The 23,945-nt window shown below is 42.6% G+C and overlaps 1 protein-coding gene across 7 annotated transcripts in view; it reads left to right on the top strand.

Moving 5' to 3' along the window:
- The window catches only part of ZMYND11 (zinc finger MYND-type containing 11), a 108,058-nt gene extending 94,495 nt beyond the window's left edge, over positions 1–13,563 (top strand). For all 7 annotated transcript variants that reach the window (XM_026069222.1, XM_026069224.1, XM_026069225.1 and 4 more), the window contains 5 exons: positions 801–1,008; positions 3,010–3,078; positions 5,201–5,473; positions 6,592–6,777; positions 11,447–13,563. In XM_026069222.1, the coding sequence (XP_025925007.1) occupies positions 801–1,008; positions 3,010–3,078; positions 5,201–5,473; positions 6,592–6,777; positions 11,447–11,569 (859 nt within the window). In that variant the 3' untranslated portion in view covers positions 11,570–13,563. The remainder of the gene's footprint in view (positions 1–800; positions 1,009–3,009; positions 3,079–5,200; positions 5,474–6,591; positions 6,778–11,446) is intronic.
- Positions 13,564–23,945: the final 10,382 nt, after the last annotated feature.

The raw sequence follows: 23,945 nt of genomic DNA on the forward strand, positions 1-23,945 counted from the left end.
GTCATTACTTTGTTACTGTGCTGGACTTTAAAAACGAAAGGCCAGATTCCCAGTTAGTATAAATTAGCATCGTTTCTTTGACTTCACTGAAATGCTATTTATATTACAAGAATTGAGAATCTGGCCACAGATGTTTAATTTATATTTACTCTGTCATGTAGATGTGCATGGCAGTGACTCTTTTTCTTTAATATCCAGTGCTGCTTAGTGTAACCTTTCAAAATGTCAAGAGCTGCACATCTAACTCTGTGAGGACTCTCTGAAAATATTTAAGAGGACAAAGTACCTTTGGAACCAAGTCCCTGGCAGAAATCCAGTCCAAAAGAGTATGAGTTCAGGCCTGATAGACAGGGGCCCAAACCACAGAATATCAACATTCAAAGTGATAACTTGGTTGCATTCCCTTAATAGTTATAGCAAAGAGGTAAAGGGCTAAATTGGATTAGCAGATGAACCTTCAGTAAGGATGTTTCCCTGTCTGACTCTGGGCATTTAAGGAGAGAGCAGGCAGAAGATTGTACTGTTGTTGGCTCTGTGGTTTTTTGTGGCTCATTAAAGACAAAGAAAGATTTTCAGCCATAGCACCAACAACTGACAACTCTTTTTAAGAACTCAAATGTCTAACTACAGGTGGCCTGTTTTTCCATATGTGTTGAACATACAAAAATTCTAAGTAAATAGGAATTGTCAGTGACCGGGCCTCGCTGAAACTCTGTCCACTTTTGAAGTCAGTGTCTCAGGTTAAGCTCCCCCATGCATATTTAATGTTTCTGAACCTGTCTGTACCATGTATTCAAAAGGGCCTGGATCCCTTCAGAAAACATTCAAGATATCACAGTTAACATCCATCGGCTGCATGTGAAGCGCAGTATGGGTTGGAAGAAGGCTTGTGATGAGCTGGAACTGCACCAGCGTTTCCTTCGCGAGGGGAGATTTTGGAAATCAAAGAATGAGGATAAAGGGGAAGAAGAGGCGGAGTCTAGTATCTCCTCCACCAGCAATGAACAGGTGAGTGCCGCCACAACGTGTGCAACTAGTGCAATTTATTAAAGAATACAAAAAATCACAGAGTTGCAGAACAGTTGAGGTTGGAAGGCACCTCTGGAGATTGTCTAGCCCAACGCCCCTGCTCAAGTAGGGTCAGCAAGAGCCAGTTGCCCAGGACTGTGAATGTCGTCGGCAACCTGGACAGATGACATACATTGAGTTAAAAGATGACATATATTGGGCTACTTTACTTGTAAATTAGTCTTGTGCCCTGTCTTTTATGGTGACAACAGGAGGACTCAAAGGTTTGTTTTTCCTGTGTTTTGTAGCTGAGGAATAGCAAGAGTATAAAGTTTTTCTTTTTCCTAATTTTCTTGGATGACCTCTGGGTGGTTTCAAGAAGTTTGTCACCTGTAGCACCTTGATGAAACAGACCAAGATTTCTAAAGTTAAATAGGTATGTTCATGTTAAATGTCATGGATATCAGATGGACTACAACACTGCCACCTTGGACACCCATCAAGGGAAGGCCCTGTAGCTGTTCAGCCTTTTCGCAGCTGGGGTACGCTCACTTTGGACTATATCCTACGTTACAGATCCCTGAGTAACACCAATCATGCATGACATTTTCAGCAAGTCCAACTAAAGTTAAGTGCAAACATTGCACTTTAGGAGCATGTGACAGTGACTGACTAAAGTAACACAAACATAATTCTGCAAAACAAGGAAATTTATATTGCTTTAAAAAAGATTAAAAGCAGACAGACCCAAGACATAAAACTTTGCATTTCCAATATGCATCTTTCCTTATCAAAGCTGAACCTTGTTAGTCATTCATTGTCCAAGTAAGTGTTATATATTCACTATCACTGACTTGGCAGGAAGATTATAATAGCTTGCAGGATGCTTCTCTGTATTTTTGGTAGCCTTTTCCTTGGCAACGTCTTCTTGAGTCATTTGAAATCACCATCCCCTCTCTACATCTGTTTTGTCCCTCTTCCTCTGCCCTTTGGTCAAACAGTTCTATCATCCAATTTGTGGCTAAAAATTTCTTGTTTACAGAACTGGATGTTGTTTTAGGGGGATGCTCCATACCAAAACTCTTTTATCTTTTCAGCCTGGTTTGCATAGCAAACCCTTTGTAGCCCCTTTGATTTAGTGCAGTGTATGCAGTCATGCAGCAATATAGAATGAATAATATTCATGAAAGGTAATATAATAGTATATAATATAATAATATTCATGAAAGGTAACAGAGACATTTTCCCAGTTTTTCAGAGGTATTAATCATAGGCTTTAAAGTGTCCATTTGCATATCTTCTGTTCCACCCCACTTGCTTAATTGTTATATCTGTTTCACTGGTTTCCCAGATACAGGAGCAGAGTAGCCGTCCAACTCAGGGCTCTGAAGTATTCTGCAATATTCTGTCACTAACACTAGCTAGTACTGGATGCTTTGGAGAAAGAAATCAAAGTTTTGCTGTAAACAAATATAAGATAATATACCCCTCACTTAGATCTCACCCTGGTTCCTAATGGTTAGAGATGGGCTTTTGTTCTAAAGCATGGAGTTTAATACTCTCCAAGTATATCGTCATAATCAATTATAGCGAGTGTGGATAATCTTGTTATCTTTACCCATATACATTCTCTTTATGATCGTTGCCGCTTTCTGGCTTCAGCAAGATCTGCTGCCTAATTATGGGTTGCTGATATTAGAATTTTCCAGAAAACAAGAGTTTGAATTTTTGTGTGAAATGAAACAAAGAATGGTTAAGGTAAATACATACTGAATGTTAGAACTTGTTCATTTATTTTGTTCATTCATGAGATCACAGTCATGATTGACAATGTAGAAAGCTTATGTTATGCACTTCTCATTTAGGAACAGTATTCAGCTATTTGCTAAATTAAATGACAAATAATCCCAAATAGAAGGTACATAAAGCACTCTAAAATGAGTGGTACTCATCTGAGCTGTTTTTTGGAATGATCCAATATTCTTTTCATAATGTTCACAGCTGAAGGTTACTCAGGAACCAAGAGCAAAGAAAGGACGACGTAACCAGAGTATGGAACTCAAGAAAGAAGTAAGTAAACTCAACTACCATGTTTGTAGAGTTAGCAAAATAGAAAAAGCCTGAAATTGTCATAGACACTTTGTTTTTTGTCACCTTCTACTTACTTTACAGTATTAGTCTTAGAAGTTCCAGCACCATTAGCTTGATCCTCACTGCTAACAAACGTAATGATACCTGCCACGTGCAAGCCACTGGTATCATTATGGTAATATTCTGTATCATGAATAAATCAACAGTCAACTTATAACTTTTTTAGATCTGACAAATTCAAGCTAGTTTAATAAGTCTGTTGAACTAATAAACAACAGCAGTTAGAAAATATTTTTATTTTACAAGATCAAGGATATTAAATTTATAAAACGTCACATCCAGACTTGCCCATAGAACTTCCTTTTTTGTCTATCCAACTTCTGCACTGAAGGAAGTGGGGGAAACAATAGCCTGTGATCATATAACTAAGGGACTGTATTATTATGCTTGTACACAAGGGGGCAGTTGCTGAGACAGCCATAAATCTAGTATTTCTTAACTTTTGAGTATTTTCTGCTGGCCTTGTTTCAGCGGGCAGGCTGAATGCTAAGAAAAAGCATAACAACTGATGAGGGAAAGTTGAAAGAATCCTTTCTACTGGAGAGGGCTAAGCAAAGTCCATATAAGCTATTTGTGTAATTCCGTGTATCCCAAAACTGCATATGATTAGTCATTGGATAAGAAAAAAGAAAAAAAGACATGTTTACTGTTACACACAGAAACAGTCCTGGGAACAGGACTCAGGACTCCACTATAGAGGAGGCTTCAGGTAGTTCAGCACCAGAGCTATGTGGGTTGAGATTGGTGCCTGAAGGACAGACATTGTCACTTCTCACATCCGGGCATCTGTGACCTATAGCTGATCCTACGGGGCTGGCTCAGAACTGCAGGTTTCATGAGACAGCGAGACACCTTCATCGATGGAGTTAGTAGTACACCTACCATCTTTTGTGACTGTAGCTCCCTGGGGCACAAAGTGTATTTAAGTGCAAGATAGGAAGAGTGCAATCTTCCTTGGGCTGTGTGTAACTGAGGATGTCTTGTCATTTTTACTGTGTTTTCTGTCAAGCAAATGCTGTGATTTGCTTCCTATATTTATGTCTTAACATTTGCCTTCTTAGCACTGCTCATATTTGGTCAGTGATCCAGAAGTCAATCAGAGCGATATATTAAAGAGCAATTGGTTGCAAAGGGAATACACAATCAGCATTTTGATCAATGGGACCAGTGCCCCATCTCACAGACAAGCACAAATTCCAGTCCCAAACAAGTCTAGTGTAATAAGGACTGTAAGCTTTGTCTCTGCCCTGTTAAACAAGCTTTAAAAAATGTAAGTTAAAAGAAATAACATTTCTCTGTGTCTTTGGACACCTAAAATCTCTGTAATAGTTTGCAGAGATATTATTTCTATCCGTTCTGAAGAGGAGGAACAATTGGTATTACACTGTAATAACACAGGGAACTAAATTCAGTGCAGTACACTACAGTAACTATGATTTCTTTCCTGATAACTGTGTAATTACAGAAATCTGCTGTGGCTATCCAAGTCTAGTTCTGTTATTAGAAACAAGATTTAGATGCTCATTAGCCTTTCATCTTCAAAGCACCTTTGAAATATTAATCAATCTTTGCAGCAGCTCTATGAAATAAATGAAGTATTACAGACACCAGTGCAGCCTGTGAGCCCAGTGTAAGCCCAGAGTTTGCCAACATAATTCAGGCATGTGGGCTGCACAGCTCAGTTCCTTCAAGGAGAATGGCAGAGGGAAACCATGCAGCGCCCCTTTAGTAGTGCCACTGGGTTTGAAGCGAGTACTGTTTGGAAAGTGAGGGTGGTGAGGTTAGTGTCCTGGCCCATCCACGCACTTACTTTTGGAAAGCTCCTAGATGGAATCAGAAAAACCTGACCAGAGAGCCTACCTAGCTTCATGATGGTCTTCCTCAGGGGTCCCATGTCCCATTAATGTGAAAGGTCTTCAGCAGATACCTTTGACATTCATTGTGCCAGTACTAGTCAGCTACATTTTCTCTTTGGGGTGAGCTGAGAGTTACCTTGTTCTGTTTTGATATCTGGATTTGCAAGTTTGTTCTTTCTTTGTAGGAGCCAGAACCTGAAACTGAAGCAGTAAGTTCAAGTCAGGAAATTCCCACAATGCCTCAGCCCATTGAAAAAGTTTCAGTCTCAACTCAGACCAAGAAGTTAAGTGCCTCTTCTCCAAAAATGCTGCATCGGAGCACCCAAACCAGTAATGATGGAGTGTGTCAGAACATGTGCCATGACAAATACACCAAAATCTTTAATGACTTCAAAGACAGGATGAAAGCTGATCACAAAAGAGAAACTGAGAGAGTTGTGCGAGAGGCAGTAGAAAAGGTACCACTTATCAAACACCACCTAAACTCAGTTTGGGGTTTTTTTTTTGGGGGGGGGGGGCAGGAGTCACATTCTTTTCTGCTTTTGTAATATCTACACTTAAGGAAATGGGTAAAAAAGCTTTTCCAAAGAGACCATATTAAAATAGTCTTCACTATTTCTTTTCAAGCCATTTCTATACCAATAGACCTTAGTTTAAACAGAAAAATCTTGCTTTTTTTTTGTTTCTAGTCCAGTGAAATCAATCTGTGATGCAAAAGTGAAACTACTTGCTCATTCATGATTATCTGTTTCCAAAGCCTTTGTGTCCATTGTCAAGTGCGGTTGTAAATGATAGCATTGTTTAAATGCTATTCATAAATAATTCTTCTTTTGTCAGTCTTTTCACCTAAGCGTTGAATAGATTGGCTAAAATTTGTTTGAATTATCTCATTTAATGACAGCAGTCTAAAAATTAGATATCCAAGCCTGAGCTGGTCACCTTTGGCTGGAGAGAATAGGACAATGCAGAGGATGATTCATCTAACCTATCTTAAGTACCTGTCTTAAGAAGAGATGAATTTCCTCCTGCAGGGAAGGACTATGGAAGGAGCCTAGGGTGTTTAGGTGTTAATCCTTTAGGATTAAAGCACCAAACTTCTAGATGTCTGAGTTAGGGCAAATGAATCCTCCCCATCAGGAATTTTAAGTGGTGCCTCTTGTAGAACTCAGGGGCATTCCACTCTGTATTTTCCATCATGCGCTTGCTGTAAATTTATATGCAGCTGTAGGTTTAGAATGGACAAAATCTTTTGTCTAAGATAAATAATTATATTTGTGAACTAATCATTAATAAAATACACATGGAACCTCTGTAGCTATTTTTATAATTGCCTTGCAGAATAGAATTACAATGGTATTTTTGTTGTGAACATGCATTTTCTGATGGATGAACATGCTTACAGATGAAAGTTCTGTTATAACTTTAAAGGAGGGAACTTTTTGTTTTCTAAATTGAAGAAATCTCTAAGCGTGTGACCTCCATCCACATCAGTAATAGTATGTAGAAGTTTAAACAAGATGCAGTTATTCCAAAGCTGCCCATTGATTTGATTTTCTCTCTTTCTTTTTTATGCCAGCTGCGTACCGAGATGGAAGAGGAGAAAAGGCAGGCTGTAAATAAAGCTGTGGCCAACATGCAAGGAGAGATGGACAGAAAATGTAAGCAGGTAAAGGAGAAGTGCAAAGAAGAGTTTTTAGAAGAAATTAAGAAACTAGCAGGCCAGCACAAGCAACTGATTTCCCAGACCAAGAAGAAGCAGTGGGTAAGTGTCCAGAATTTATTACCAGTGAATAACTGGAAGTGTATAATGCAGACCGCAAGCCACTTGAAGGTGATTTCTCCCTCACTTTTGACGGTGCCCCTCTTTCACTGGTCTCTCGGTGTTAAGGTTTTCTCCTCCTTCATATTATCGCTTTCAGATTTTCTTAACCCCCAAATCTCTACTACAGGTTCTGATTACTTTCCGTCATCACTATTTACTGTTAATAGCACCACCTTTTTCAGTCCAACTAGATGTTAGCATCAAAATGTTTATTTTTAAACATTGCTATAATCATGTAATTGTCCTCCCTATCAGACAGGTTTTGCATTATGTTCAAACACCTTTGATCTCGAGTCCTTAGGGGGTACAATCTCTGCCTGCTTCCATTTGGATTCCCCTGCTAATAATGCTCTTATAGACATCTTTTGGCCTTTTCCTCCTTTTTTTTTCTGTATCTCTTTTATGTTCCTGCGTATATAAGACATAATTTTCTAAAATATATTTTCCCCCTCTATGCATCCCTTATTCAGTCCTTAAGCTCAAATTTGCAAAAATGCCTACAAAAAGCATGTTTGTCTGTCCTTTAAAAAATGAAAAGACACCTAACTTACCATTCTGTTACATGCTGCAAACTTTTGCCTGCTTTTTCTTTGTGTTTTATCTCTTGTATTTTCTTGCCAAGCTGGAAGTGTGTTTTCCCACATGCTTGTACGACTTCTGCTCAAGCATTGCAAATACTATAATACTGTGCTGCTAATCTGTAATACAATATGGGTGGAAACTTTGTTACTCTGAGGATCAGTGAGCCTTACACACTTGGAAACTTTGCTATTTCTTAGCTAAATTTCCTAGAACAAGGAAAATAAGTTATTGATCAGGAAATTACACTGTGTTGTAAAACTATCTATAAAATCCAGGAGGTTTAGTGTAAGATTTTCTTCTCATCTCCTTGAGCTTTTATTTTGCCAAATGTGGCTGAGAATTGTGTTGGTGCCTTACCACAAGATGGCATGCTCATCTGAGCCGTGGTGGGCAGCCACAGTGCCTGCTGTCCCTGCTGCCTGTGGACCGCCTGCTGTGGCTCACTGCAGCAGCACAGGCTTTCCTTCCACTGCAAATGGCTGTTCAGCTTCATTAATTCTTGTTCTTACAGACAAAACTACTCTGCAGAAGAGTAAAAAAAATTACTAAGGAGAGACAATAGGTTGCTATCACAGTTAGAAATGCCTTGGTGTTTTAAAGAGAAAAAACAAAGGCTTCAAATGCCACAGCTTCTGTAGAGTTTCTTTTCCGTTCCTAGCAGAGACTTTTCTGATGGTGTGGTGATACTGGATTGCTTGGGTCTCTTAGAGAATACTTCCTTGTGTACCAACCTTTACAGACCAGAGAAGTTATTAAAGGCTCAGACTTGATCAAGTTACCATGTTTAACGAGTCACCAGCCCGTGGTGTCTGCATGTGTGCTTTTCCCTGTGACACTTGAGACAAACTGAATTGTCTTTGCCCACAATAAAACTACCTCAAATTAGCTCTCTTCTCTCAAAAGTTAAGAGTACACATGTGAACTGTTGCCACCATTCGGCTGATACATAGTAATTCAATCGCAATAACTCGATCATGAGTCTGTGCACTTAGCTATAGTTGTTTTTTGAAGGTTTATGAAAGATACCCTTCTGCGACTTGCTTTAGTTTGTTCCAGTAGGTCTCTGTTAGCCTAATCAGAGAGTGCCCTGGTACCACGTCACTGCATCTTATCATCATGTGCATGAGCAAGAAAGTTAAATGGTATAAAGAGCATCCAGCAGACTTTCATATTTCTGTGGCTCCAGAAGTATCTGCCACCATAAATGCGCACATGCCGCAGGCAGCCGGTTTCTCCTGTGGCAGGAGAGGGAGCGTAAGGACAAGCACCTTCACCGGCAACCTGGTGGATCCACCTGCCAACACTCAGCCTCAGGCGGCTGGAATCAGTCCAGTTACACAACTCCCTGGTGATGTTTCCTTTGGTGGTACTAATGACAATCCCCCGTGTGTAATGCTGCTGTTGTATGCTGCTATTATAATAATGATACCTCCTTACTAAAATCTCATGTAATTAACACATACTAAATGAGTTTTGGTGGCTTTGCTTTTTAATTAGAACCAGCAACCTCTGTTTTTTTTCCCTTTTTTTTTTTTGCAATGCAGATGTCTAGGCTTGGGAATACAGCTGCTATTATTCATGTTATATTTATATACCTAAACAAAAAAACCCAGTCAGGATCTAGGGATCGTTTTGCTGGTGCTATTAAGGCACAGGAGAAGACATGCTCCCAGCCCTCAGGAGCCTAACGTGTAGTTAAAGAACCACATTCTCCGCTGCTCCAAATGGTCACGGTCCCCTTGACTTAACAAAATTCCACTTTTATAAGCTCAGAGAATTTAGACTTAGTACTGATACCTCAAATGAGTAGCAAACAAAAGAAATGGAAAGGCAGGGATAACGGTCATGAGATTTTGCAGTTTAATGGCCTACAGAATTCGGACTAGAGTACTGGTCTTGATATGTTTCTTTTTAAATCTCTTCTGTTTATTTTATTTGCATATAAGCCTTCTTTAAATTGGTGCACAGTTCATTTTCAATCATCATCTCTTTCAATAATGTTAATGCGTATATTTATTTAACTTGCAACAAGTTCTGTTTCTAAGTGAATAAGCACTGTCCGTGATATGTGCTGTCTGAAACAAATACCAAACTATTGATAACATGTTTAGAAAGAGGAAAATACAAAGAAGTGGAGGCCTGAGGCTAGTTGGCACTTTGCCTTCTTGGCCACATGTGCTGGTGCTGGTTTAGATAACTATATGCTCTTTTTGTAAGTGGAGATTTACATCCAGTGCTTATGGACAACATATGTAAAAGGAGCAGCAGGATCTACAGATCAGAGTTGTCCTCTTCTGTCTTAGCTTTTTTTGATCTCTCTAAGCAATCAGATGTAAGCCTGGTCTCCAGGCCGACTCCCTTGCTGGACTTAATTGAGACACATTGCTCCACGCACCTTTTCAGCAGATGCCCCTAATGGTTCCCACAGGCTCCTGGGCAGCCAGCTACATGAAAAAACAGGAATACAGCTCTCCAGAGGGCACTTGTTTGCAGACATTGTTACAAATAAACTTCCCTAGAGCTGTTATAAAAAGAAAATGGAAAGGTTCCCTTTGCGTGCAGCTAGGGCAGTCCCTTATTGCTGATACAAATAAATGGTTATCAGCTTAGCTAATGTAAAACGTTGCTTTCTTGGATCTGCCTTTCAATACTGGGTAGGGTTGTTGTGGTTTTGTTTTGTTTTAAGGCAGTTGGGTTTGTTTTCTCTGTTTTATCAGCAATGCTGTAACTGGACAGGACATCAAAAGTAAATCTTGCCTGATTGTGTGGTTTGATGGGAGCCTGCACAGACCGTGCTACGCCTGGCCCCAGTCCCGCAGTAGGTGTTGGAGACTGCATTCCTAAAGGTGCTCTCCGACTTTGAGTGTACCAGACTCAGAAAGACAAACCTAAGATCTTTATATTCTGGTTTTCAAGGGTGCTAGGTATAAGCAGCTCCCTTAGCAACAATGCCATCCTACTTTACAGCATTTTTGCTGTTGCAGTGCTCCTAAAAGTGGTATAAAACTATCTGGAGACAGGGTACATTGCACATGTGGGTGCCGTACCTCCTTGTTGACCATCAGTAGTGTTGACCAGTGTGTTGATTCCTTTTTTAGTTCCTCAGAGGCTACCAATTTACTTTCCTGGTAGTTCTTACAGCATTCTCCAGCATGTTCCGGAACAGAAATTCTCTTTACCGTGGGACTGCCCAAAAATGGGTATTTCTGCAGAAACTGGGCTGTTCAGCATCTCTTCTTTCAGGGGGCTTTGCACTGCGTGGGCAGGCATGACAAGGCGTAAGAGCCCACTTAGGCAGCCTGTGCAAGTCAAGCCTTCTCTGGTTTCCAGAGGTCTTGAAGGAAAAGGAACTTTATTGCAATTCTCAGTACCACCAGTGTAACATCATTTTCACCAGATTGCAGCGCTGTCTGCTGGTCAGCTCTCCCCAGTGCTGGTAGCCTCCTTGCAGCCCTACCCTTAATTAGCTGTAAGAAAACACTAGGTAACAAATGCTTGTTTTCTCCAGTAATGTTATTGTTGTGACTTTGAGACTTTCCTAACCCAAAAAGATCTTCCCTAGCAATCTCCAGAGAGCTCAGGCTTGTAAAGAAATCTCAGGAGCCCAGGTGAAGTGACCAGATTTTCAAGGCTGCTCAAAACCTTTCACTCCAGGAGTGCTTGTTGATTTATCACAGCTTTTAGGACATAGGTCAGGATGCTGTTATACAAATGTAGAGTAAAAAAACGGTTCTTGCACTGTGGGGTTGAAAATATGAGTCCGCTTCCCTTTGGTATCTTAAATGAGAGGTGAGTTTTTAAAAAGAAACGATCCAGTCTCTGGAAAATATGAAAATATTCTGCAGATGTGCTAAAGATCGCTGCTTCACTTAGTGTGAAAAATGCCATCCTGCATTTAGATGGCCCGAGCATGAACGCCCGAGAAGCACCTCTGTGCTGCTGCGCCCGAGCACGGGTGAGAAACCTTGTGTGTCTGTTGGGGGCGATCCTGCAAGGATGCTAATCCCCGCTCGTTTATTCCCTCCAGTGCTACAACTGCGAAGAGGAGGCGATGTACCACTGCTGCTGGAATACTTCCTACTGCTCCATCAAGTGTCAGCAGGAGCACTGGCATGCCGAACACAAACGTACCTGCCGCAGAAAAAGATGAAAGAGCTGTTCCTCCCCTAGCAAGCCACCCTGATGATTGCTATTCTCAGACACAGCGGTTTTTGTTTCCAAGAAGCCAAAATTGTTTAGAATTTGCTTCCCATTTTGCACCAGCCTTTAAACACTTTTCGTAAAAGAAATTTTGCACAGTAATTTCAATCTTCTGTTTAGTGCTCCTCCAAAATTTTGTCAGCGAAATGAATTTAACATCTGTGGGAGCAGGTTACTTTAAATAATTTTAACTAGAGGATTTGTTGCATTTTCAGCAAATTTTAAAACATTTTTAGGTTTTACAGAGATTTTAATCTTTAAAAACATCGGATCTAAAAATAAAAAACCATGCAAGTTTAGCAAAAGGAACATTTAAAAACTAGATCTGAATGTAAGAACTATAGAACTGTTTCAGAAAAAAGAAGCATACTACCTTGATGTAACGTTTATTTCTTAACCTTGTTGAGCTGGTTTTGTTCAGCTTAATTTTACTGTTTAAAGGCATTATCTATTGGTTATACCAGTGGGTACATGATTGAATTTAGGGAACAGGGTTGACACAGCAGGTGCTAGTCCTGCGTATTTTTTCTTAAATATTTCCCAACTGTGTTTTATTTTCATTATTTCTTTTCAATATATAACTTTTATAACAAAATATTAGCTTTGATCTTGTAGTTTAAAATCACAGGGGAACTGGGGTAATCTTTTACTGAGCTGGATCTTAGAGAAAAATGAATATTTAAATTTTGAAGTTTGCACATTTCATCTTTGTCCTAACATGAGTGCTTGTAACAAGAATAAGAAAAGCCAAAAAAACCCCTACCTTTATTCATACATGGAATTATGAGGCATACAAATTTCTTTATTGCGTCCCCCTTCAGCCTCGCCAATCCAACGTCATTTGACTGCCTATGATCTGGTGTCACCTGGTCCATTGTAACTTGATAACAAAAGGAGAAAAAGCACTTAAGTTTCACAGAAGCCGTTATGTTTGTAGTAATGGGTCATTGCCTAATAATGAGCTCCATCACTGTACTCAGAATGAAGAATAATGCATGTTAATTTTCTTGTATTAAAGATGCCGTGATTTGTAAAAAGTCTGTATTTTGCGGAATGTCTGGATTAAGAAGCATTACCAATAGGAATGGATCGATAGTTGAAAAATGATTTTTTTTTTGTTTGTTTTATATATAGATATATGAATTGCATCCATGTTCAGAGACAATTTTTTAAATAGATGTAAAGCTTACTTAAATAGCTTTTCTTTTAAAGAGTCTCTCAGCATTTTAGTTTCTTTCCAAGATTGGTCTTAGACTGAGTCATATGCCCATTAATCATCCAGCTATTTTTTGAGAAGTTAGAGGAATAATTTGTAAATATTTATTTAGATCTTTGATATTTATTGAAAGCAATTACATGATGGAACGATGGAAGCTGAAGAATCAGGAGGAAAGCCTTTAAAAAAAGTTTTCTCTAGGATTTGTCAGGGTCATTGTAAAGATTAAAATATAACTAAGACTTCTGTGAACTGCCATTGAAATCCTGATCTTTTTTACTTACAGTGGTGATATAAGTTAATTGACTAGATACTGCCAAATAATGCCCAATATGTTGCAGAAATTAAGTGGTAAGTTGATTTGGAAACAATAGTAGGTAGATGGTAACTTGTATTACCACAGCTACATTATTGCCTGATAAATGTGTAATTAACTTTTGTCGCCTCTGTGTTGTGACTGTAAAACACTTCACAACTAAAAATCAATCTATCTTGTTCAATTACTTTACAACTTCCAAAAACTTCGATCCACCCCTATGAAAGCAAGTTATTGTGGAAATATTTTTGGTGTAAAATCATTCCAGAATATGTAATATTTAACTGATAGCTGCATGAAAGTAAGATTCGTGTTACTTTGGCTTTTTTGTCTCTGTTGACACGGTTGCACATTTCCAAGTTACTACAGCGTGAAAACTGTGTGTTTTAAAGAAAAAAACAAAACAAAAAAAAAAGATTGTGGCCTGGTTTTGTATAAGTTTTAGGTAAAATTACAATTGATTGTTTTAGGAATCATGATTTAAAATTAATTTTTCTGCAAATCATAAAGCTATATTAAAGTGTTGAGCTTAGCCACTATGCACATTGTAATTATTCATTGTGGCTGTCCAGTTTATGATGCATTCTGGCATTTTGTAAGCTGCTCTGACTAGCAATATATAGAGTCATTTAATGTGTTAACATTGGTTAATAAATGTATTTAAAAAAAAACTCGCTGAAAGCGTCCCTGTTATTTCTGGCCAGGTGTCCTACGATCCATCCATAGGCATGCCTTACGCTGTTATTTTTACTTTTCCTCACCGAGAGAGAGCTTTAAAAAGAAAAAGTGTGCCTCAGAAAAATTCCCTCGCGTATTTTTGTTTTTAATAGTAGTGTACAGGACCTACGGCTTGCCAGGTTCCCCAGGTAAACCGATAGAAGAGAGACTTCTTGGTAAGCGAGGCTTCTCGGGCTGCTGATGGTGGATCGTCTCCTGCCACGTGAGCCAAGACGAGCCACGCGCAGACCGAGCAAACCCGAACGAACGCTGGCTCGCGCGGGAGGGCAGACGGAGGGGCACGACTGCTCAAAGCGGCGCGGGCTGGGTGCCGCGCCGGGTCCRGGTGGGCGTGCGGGCTGCTGCGCCCGTACCGGCGACCGCCCCCTGCACAGAAAACGGGGCGTTTGTCCCTGCACGGCCCCAAATCTGCAAGCTCCCGCCCAGGAGAAGCGCCGGACTGGGCAGGGATTGCGCTGCCTGTCTGCTGGCTCCCCAGCACGGGCCCCGACACTTGGTGCTCCCCACACCATCAGCCTGAAGGGGCACGATTTCACCGCTTATTGCTGTTTTTCCTTTTTGCATTTATTTACTCTTGCTATTAGTAGATTTTAAACAGGGAGGAGCAGCGGTTTCTGCCTCCTGCTTCCTTTAGGTGGAGTGAGCTGCCCGGCTCAGGGCTGCTTTGCTTTTCCACATCGTAGATGGCTGAATGCGTGAAATATGTTTGGGATTTGTTACCGGTAGTTAGGGGCTACCCGGCCAATTTTAGTCTCACTGAGTGAGCACACATATGCAGCCTGTACACATGCTGTCCAAATGCTTTCATAAATCACACTGTGGGGCACATATCAAAACCGGAAAGTCCCCGTCCTCATGCTTTCACCTCGAGGAAATTCAATTGCAAGTGGAAAGGTGCCACCGTTTGTGAGAAAAGTCTGTTTCTGCTGTTTCAAATACAAGATGTTTAAAGCTAATGTAAAAAGGTGTGGAGGGGTGTGGGTGGTGGGGGGTGTGTGGGTGGGTGTGTGAAGCTATCTTGGCCCTTCCAAAACGTTGAGAAAAACTATCATGTTTTATACTATTGAAACCTATTTCCAGAAGTCAAAAGGAGTAGAAGTATTTTAGACTATGAGTAATGTGCCTTAAAAAAGAAATGCTGGGCTGCTAAGTGTTCAAAAATAGAAAATTAGAAAAATGAAGAGAATCCAAAGAAAATTAGCTTGCAGTTGACTCTGCGGTGCTCTCGGGCTGAGCCTGCCTGCAGGAGCAGCAAAGCCCCGGCGTTCCTCGGAGCCGCTGGCAAAGCACGGCAGCACCGCTTGAGGAGTGGCAACAGCCACCAGCAGGCCGAAATTAAAAGCAGGATCTGCTTTGCAGATAGTTTTCACAAAAAGGGGGCGAATAGTTGGAGATAGCGCAGAAGCAGCTCCAAGGACTCGAAGAGGGGGAGGGCAGGCCGTTTTACAAGGGCAAGAGATGGGCATGTTTATGAAACCACCAGCCAGATACTGTTTGCTCCCTGGAAGTGAAAATTAAGCTGGTGTAAAGCTTCAGCAAAAACAGGATTTGCCCCAGAGAGGTTCCTAAAAAATAAACTTGAATTCTGTATAGAGAAGCTGCTGTGAAGCTGTTTATGTGCAAAAGCTTTACTGGTGTTTGGGAAAGGCCTTCTGCAGCCGGGGCGCGCTCTTTCGGCCAAGGTGGCAATTCAGGTAAAGAACTATTTTGTTAATAGGAAAAGTATCTTTTTAGCTCCAAACCAGGCCTGTGCAGCTGACGCAGCCTCAGCCCACGCGGCTGTCGGTGCAGCTGACTCGTGCGGCAGAGCCAGCAGCCGGCAGCACCGGATCCGTCCCGCAGCCGCTGGCCGCCTCTGCCGGCCCCTCTCTCGCCGCTGCCCRCGGTGCCTCCTGCAGCGCTTCGAAGCCAGCGCTAGCGCGGGCTCGTGCCAAGCTGCCCTCCGAAGCGGAGCRGGAACCCGGCCTCGCGCCCCGTGGCCGCCAGCACGAGAGCACAGCCAGGGTGCAGGAAAAACACCCCTAAAGCTAAGACATGCTACATTTACATATATATGCGCTGTATTTGTATATACACTCTGGTGTGTTTGGGTAACAGCGGGTCTGACTTTCGTGGCCCGTGGGAGCTGCAGCGGGAGCTGGGGGCAGCGCGGCTGCGGTGGGAGGCCCTGGGCAGCTCTCGGCAGGGAGGTCACCACAAGGAGGACAGGCTCACACACACACAGAGGGTTGTTTTCCTCTTCTCAGCCCTTCCTTTTCCACTTCTGAGCCTCATCCTTGTTAACACGCTTCTGAGGCACTTCAGGCTGTGAAGAGTGCAAGCGCCTCCTCTTGAACACCACCGACGGTGCTGATGGTGATAAGCACCATTGCTGCGGGAAAGAGCAGTTGGGAGCTGAGGCTTTAAAGCCACGAGCCGCTTTGAGCGTCTCCCCCAACCCCTCGTGCAAGGTGGCCTGCGACACGTGTGCTCCTGCAAGGCGCCTGCCCTTGCTGCTGAGCCTCGCTGCCGCTGGGCCGCGGCGTTTCTGCTGAGCCGGCAGCCCTTGCGACTGACCGGGAAATAACACTTGCCTGTGCTGCTAAAATAATCAATGCTACCACTCCCCTTTCCCCGAAATGCTGCTCGGCGGCTTTGACTGAAGGTCCTTAGGCAAAATGCAAACTCAGAGCACAGCTGTCGTCCTTGCATGCGCCGCAGCCTTGCAGCAGACCACTGCAGCCAGAAACCCTCGGTTTTTTCACTGCACCGCCAGTGTAAGGGGGCACCATGAGCTCGCAGGCGTGCTCACGCACACACACAGCCATTCCTGCAAAGGCCTCAAAGCAAATGCCTTTTCATCCTCTTTGGGCCCAGAATCACCTCAGAAATCATTAAGCAAAGCCATAAGTGCTCTGGAAGTGTGGGGTGAGCTCACAGCGGCGGAGGGAGGGTGAGAAGAGCCATTGCGGCCCCGTCGGAGACCTTGCCCCACCACCCCATCAGGAGCTTCCCACAGCYCCAAACCCACGGGGCCCAAAGCCTTGTTTGTAGCAGAAGGTTCCCGGGGGACAATTTTTCCATACAAATGAGCTTTGGAAATGTAATCCCTTTGCAARTTTTTCCAGTACTGGCCTGTTCAGGATCTACCACTGATCCTTGATTTTAATAACTGGTCAGGACTTCCACACGCAGAAAATGCATCTCTGTCCCTGCCGACTGCTGCAATAACTGTTTGGTGCAGCAAAGCAGTGTTCAGGGTCCCCCGTCCCACAGCATGTGTTTGGGGGGGGGGAGCTGAATTTTGATCCAGAAAATCATTCCTGTAGTTTAGTGCTCAGCTCCTCAGAGCAGAAATGGTTGAATGGTTGTGACATTTCTGTACTGCCTTCAGGTCTTCTAGCTTGTTGATTGATTGAGTACCCAAAGCTGGCGAACTGCTGAAGCACAGAGGATTTTTCAGTAAATGGCAGCAGCTATGGCTGGGATTCAAAGCAATGTGTCAGCCCTTGAAGAGGAAGAGAAGGAGGAGGARGAGGGTCACTTTGATTTGCTTCCTGCCCAGAAGTTGCGGTAGGGTGGCAATTAGACATGCTGGTGAGGTCTGTCTGCACATCAGCACCACAAATCTTTTTAACAAAGCCATTTTCCAGCACCGGTGCGGTCGTTCGGGCTGTGTGCCGGTGCCTGGCACTGTGGCTAGATACCACTCAGGCCATTCCTGCATGCCTTTCCCATGGGCCAACTCTGCAAGCTCTCTTCATGTGCCTGCACTAGGGGACTGCAGAAATGGATCCAAAAGAGTAACACCGGGATTTTTTTTTTTTTTTAATAGCTTTGACATTCTTTTATCCTCTACTTTTCTTATCCTCTATTTTTCTTAGCAACCTGTAATGCACCATTTGGGCAACCTGGTTCTGCAAGAGCTGTGTGCACAGAGGCATCCTGCTCTGAAAAAGCACTCGCAAAGGGCAGGGAAAAGGCCTCCGTAGGTGCTCCGCACCACTTGTGTACGGTGTGGTGGAAACCATATGGGCATGGCGAGTAAGCCATATAGCTCATGTCTCTCTTGTGGACTCTGACGAAAACATTCTCCATTTGATATAGAGTCAATCCGTATTCAAAATTGAAGTCAAATGTGGGTTTAGTTTGTTTTTTTTAAGGGTYGGACTTCCTGAAGTGCAGAGCTCCAATGCACACGTGCTCTCAGCGTGGCCTCTAATTCTTATTCTTTCTGTGGCTCAGCAACTCCAGACCAGAACTGAGTAAATTGCTTTAATTTTAGGCAAAATCTATTTGTCTAGCTGCTGACAAGACCGATTGCAATCTGAATATCCAGTGGCTTTCTCCATCACTTATGCTTTATCACATCTCACTTGGACTGTTGTGTTGCAGCGTGACTTTGCCTCTCTCTCTCTCCCATAGGTGTGCTGGCTTTATTGTGCCAGCAGCCTAAATGACTCCCTCAGTCTGTAAGTAAGCTGAAACGAAAGCACAAGTATCTTGCATGCATGCACGGCAAAAATGCAGTGGCACTGTCTTCACAGCAAGGCACACACCATGTATGTGACCACTGAAAATGGAAGTGTTTTTACAAAAGTTTTCATTTAAAAAAACTCTGTTGTTCATTAGAAAGTTTTCAAAATTAAGTAATATCATCTCTAATAGTCGCTTTATTATGGTTTGAAATAGCAGCTAAAAGCCTCCTGTTCTGTTAAAAGCCTTTGCTGTGAGAGGAAAAAAAATACTTTCAGCCTTTGAGTGAAAAAATAATTACAGCGACAATCACACGTGGTTTGTTTTTTCCTTTTTCTTCACTAACCAAGTTGCTCTCATCAGAGGGAAGGGGAGAACGCTGCGGACGTGTTCAGTGCTCAGCGCAGGGGCTGCGCCTGCGCTGGCCGCGTGGCCGCCTGCAGCAGGCCCTGGGCCATGAGACCGTGCGCGCGGGCCAATGCTCCCGGCCCGGGGCCTCGCTGCGTCACACGGCTGCGTGCAACGGGGGGAGAAGGTGATGGCGAAAAAAAAAAAAAAAATCCCTCTGCTGCACTTCAGGAAAAGTCTCCCGTAGCCAAAGCCAAATGTTTGCGAGGCATCCTAGAAATGTTAATGAACAAGTGTCTGCAATGGAAAGTTTAATTCCTTACATCTCCTCAGCCCCTCACTTCCCTAGGGCAGTTGCTGGCTCCAAGTCTTGTCTCCCTCTGCTCTGCAAATGCTAGTCGTGCCATGCTCTGCTCCYGAGCTGGCCTAGTGGAGACACCGCTCTCCTCATCCTGCACGCAGCTGCCTTCCTCAGCTGCCTCCTGTCCTGCCTGGACTGAAGTCTGTTTCTTGCACCTCCTCAGCCTTCCTAACTCCATGTATTTCCTTCTCTTGGTCTTACTGCAAAGCCCCTTGGCTGAACTCGGCGCGTAGCAGTTCATCCAAGCCTGCAGACTGAACATGGGGGGACACCAGGGCTACGTTCCCCAGCCCCTGGGACTCCTTGTTTTGCAGCGTGCTCATTCAGGTGAGCAAACCAATAGGTAGGTGCCTGATTTTAGGCACCTGAGTCCACATAGTTAGAAATTTTCAGTCTTAGGCCTTACCGCCACAGGTACAATCTTCTCTTTCCTGGCTTTACCTCCTTTTGTTCTCTCTTCTACACCAAACGCTACTCCTAAAACTGTCCATCTTTTATGGTTTCTTCTGCTGGCTTCCTCTACAGTAATGCAGGGTCAGTTTCTAAACCAGAACATTAAAAACAAAGCAGCCATTTGACTCCATCTGCACAAGTCTTCTCTCATTCCCTCTCCCGGGCATCTCTCAACCTTTCCCACATGCTGCCACTTGCATTTGGAAACCCTTCTCTTTCATTGTGCTTCCATCTGCTTCGTCTCCTCATTCAAATCCCTCCACAGGACACTTCCTTGCATGAAGCCTATCACTGTCAAGCCACCAAAGCATGAAATTAAAACAAGATCAACTTCATGCCTTTCGGATTAGCCCATTAACTGGTAATAGTTTCATAATATTTTGCAATTTTGTTTTTTTTTTCTTTTCTTTTTTTATTTGTGTTGTGGGATCCCTGAGGCAAAGACTTGTTTTTTTTTTTTTTTTTTTCCCCTGAATACAATAGGGCTTTGGCTTTGAAGAACTCTTCTCCATGTAGACCAGAAAGGAAGTGTAAGGGTGTTCCCGTTACCAGCTTTGACTAGTGTGATGCATTATGATCCCCTTAGGGAATGTCTGGTTGATCTAAAATGCCATGCACTTCCCAACATCACGATGAGTGCTAAAAAATGCATAGAAATGGACTGATAGAAGAATGAGAGAGCTGCTGTTTAAAAGACGTTATCCTCAGTGAAGCACAGTACAAATGAGGCAATTCCTGCGAGAGGATTTTTGGAACGGCATTAAGGTGGCACTGCTCAAAAGAGACCAGAAAAGCCCCGGAGGAAAAGCCTGGTTATCGAAATTGAGCAAGGTGAACAGGAGCTTTTGGGAAGGTGGGCTGCCAAATGAAGCACTCTGGAAAACAAAGGTTGGCTCAGGTTGAAAGAAAATGTTTAATTTTATCCCCAAATGAAATGATGCATTTGTATTTTCAGAGTATAGAATTTGGTTACGTTTTTTCTCTTCAAATTTAAGCCAATACAAAATAAAAAAGTTCTTTTTTTACMAAAGAAATCCAGCAGCAGGTTGGCTCTTGCCTGGGGAGCGGGGTGCAGCCTCACCGCGGAGCCGCGGGAGGGCCTGGGGCGGCTCAGCCCACGGGCGCAGGGACAGGTCTGCCACCACGCGGGCTGAGCGCAAGGAGCTGTGCTGGAGAAAGTTAGAGGTCCTCCAAACCCAGCTCTTCTGTGATTTCGTTTGAGGTGATGGGTGAGGCTTTACTGTGTGACTGTGTGCGTCCCCTCCCCTGCCCTGTGGATGACAAAGGTGAATAAAGCAGATTTTTGTGTTGAAAAACAYGTTCGCCCAATGGAGCTCAGCAGCACATGCAGTTGCCCTCAGTGGGGCTTTCGCTTTGCAGCCCCAAAGTCACAGGCTGCGCGTGCGGTAACAGGCTCAGCACGGAAAGGCAGCATGGGAGGAAGCTGCAAGGTCTTTAATAAGGCTTTTTTCCCAGTATGTATCATCAGCTACATATTATCCTCTTGTTAGTATCAACCTGATAATGAAAAAACTACAGTGTTCTTGTTCTGTACGAAGTTGTTCTCACACCTCTGTTGCCTTGTATGCACACTGACACTCCTGCACACACATCTACCACAAAATTTTTGTTGAGGTCCTCAGCAGCTCGAAAGCACGAGAGCCACCATTTGTCAAAACGATTTTTAAAATGCAACTTGAAGAATTTTTACCTTTTAAAAATAATAGTCATAAAACCATCAAACCCCTGCTTTTGCATAACATGATACATAAAAATGCTCAGGAACTATCTGCTGTCCTGCCGTCCTCCTCCTCGAGCCCCAACCTTCCCTCTCCTTCTTGCGGTTTCCTGCCCCACTCTCTGCCCTTGACACGCAGGTCCTTCGAGCCGGCAGGCGGCGGGCGCAGCGCGGCGAGGGCAGCGGCAGCCCTGCCYGCCTCCCTTGCCACGCTGCTGCTCGAGCGGCTCCCGCGTGAAGCCAGCGGGGAGCCGGTGGCCACGCTCACGCTTGCAATCTCAAGGTCTTCTGTCGAGCTACGTGAAGTCTCAGCCACCGAAAACTGCATTTTACTCTCTGAACTTTTCAGCTGGGCTACCAAAGAAAGGGGAGACTCAGAATTTCATCCGCTGAAATCACAGCTCAAAAATTGGAGCTAGCTCCAGTCCTGTCTTCTGTAGCAGCTGCTACTGGCTGCGAACCAGAGGAGCGCTAGAAATCATGTTATTTTTGCAAAGGGCTGATGGAAATAGGTAGATCACGTTTCCTAGTGTTTTTGTCTGGCCACCCAAAGCGTCTGAATTTATACAGAGGTTCTAGCCCTGTATTTGTGACAAACCAGTTAACCATCTTTTTACACTGGCAGAAAGCTCCAGCAGAAATGTTAACACTCCGATCAATAACTTAAGGGTTTGATTAGAAATATGCCAGTAGCAATAGCTTGCAACAAAAGTGATGTGACAAATTTGAGGAGTTTTACAGYACTAATGCTTGTTATTGCTTCTCACAAAATGTTACCAAGCTTACAATAATCTTTACACTTTCAGCAAAAATGTGAACAGTATATTTGAATATATTAAAAAGAATTAAAAAAACATTTCACAAAAAACATTTGTTGCCATATGAAAGTCTTTCAGCAATAAATGCCCACACCAGTATTTAAACATTGTTAAAAGTATCATGATTTGTACTAATAAATTATGCAACAAGAGAGGTAAACAAAATAAAATTACAGTATAGCTATCAGTGTTCCTCCACAGAGCTTATGCAGCTCTAGGAAGCTCATTTTTAGATGACTAATTAAGAAACTGATATTTTCAGAGCAACAAAAATAAAAGCTTTTATTTGTTCATTTGAATATAAAACAGGCGTTATCACAGATGTACAAAGCGTACTGGTGGTTTAACATACAAGAAGGTTGCTGTCCTTTGCACATAAAAATTTTTGTTTGAAACTGTGATTGGCTGAGTTACATGAATTTCTCTAACCAGTCACCACACTCTATGAAATAACGCTGCTAACATTCAACTGATAAAAGGGACAGTCTTCCCTTGGGTAAAGTGTCAAGCAGGATTAAATATATATAATAAACAAGCACCATGAGGAATCTGCTCCTGTTTGATTAGTTTTGTGTTTAAATGTTCATTGTGTACCCTCTTTTTTGTGCATGTGCATCGAGTTGATTACATGGTTTTGTCTGACTTCAAAAGCACAAGGTCACAAGACAAACATTTTATACATTCTCATGAATGGTTTATCTACAGTACAATTTCTAATACAGAACAATCCTTCTTTATTGCTCAGTCTGATGGTGCTTAAATGTTTCCTTCCTTTTGCTTGCACAACAAAACCAGAAACTCAGTTTATTATTTCTCTTAACTCAGAATTTAACAACCACAGATGACAGGTTGCAGAAGAGAGCTGTTATTAACTGCGTTTCACAACTGCATTGCAGGTYTTTTTTTCTCTACAAATGCAAAGTTGACTTCGTGAAGGTTAAAGTGATGCCTTAAATGACAGCTGAATTTGTTTCGCAGTACTGAGATCAGCGATAGCGGGACTTCACAAGTTAGTTCACACACTGCAATTATGTTTGTAATCAATCAACATCTTGTCTGAAACCTTACAACAACTTGCCATTAAGAACAGATTTTATTCTTTATAGGGAGCAGAAAATGAATCTGACAAACTATAGGGTTGGTCTTCAAAGCATGAATAGGGATATTCACAGGACAGTGGAGTCGGAAAGGATGGTCTGAAATAAAACAAGGCTGATGTGGTAAGATGCTCTGTACTGTACATGCAGACTAAAATGTCCCTACCTCTTAAAAAGATTTTAAACAACCAGCATTGAGACTCAGAAGCCAAACAAAACTATCATTAGCAGGGGTCCACTTGTTRTACAGACAAAATATGTCCCTTGGACGTGTTAAGAACATGATTACATTTGCCCTGCAACGATCTTAGTCATGCATATCCCGTAATGAGAGCCAGCACATGAACGTATTCTGGACACTAAGAAAAGCATTCTYGGACCGCAGCTGGTAAATCCCACTCTTGCTCACAAATAGGTCAATTCGGTTGCAACCACATGAAGGAACCGGAAAGGTTAAAAGAAAAGGGCTGCAGGGAAGACAACAGAACTGGGAAATCAAACCTCTCTTTTATCCAAAGGTAATAAAATGAAGGCAGCTGTGATGCATGTTTTCCTACTCTTCTCCCACGGATGGCCTCAGATGGGCGACCACGGGACTCCGTTCTTTAAAACAGGCGGTTCAGTTCCTCTGCTTTTTTAATTGGTTTAGGGACTAGTTAGCAGATGCACGATTTGTGCCAAATCAGTTGTAGTGACTGCACGCTCCTCTCTGTTAAGGAATAAATTAAAGACCATCGAAACAATCGTTTTCTGTAAATGTAAACTGGATGCATTAGCCACCAAGCT

This window comes from Apteryx rowi, unplaced genomic scaffold (genome assembly GCF_003343035.1).
Source record: "Apteryx rowi isolate R43461 unplaced genomic scaffold, aptRow1 scaffold_29, whole genome shotgun sequence".
Taxonomy (NCBI): domain Eukaryota; kingdom Metazoa; phylum Chordata; class Aves; order Apterygiformes; family Apterygidae; genus Apteryx; species Apteryx rowi.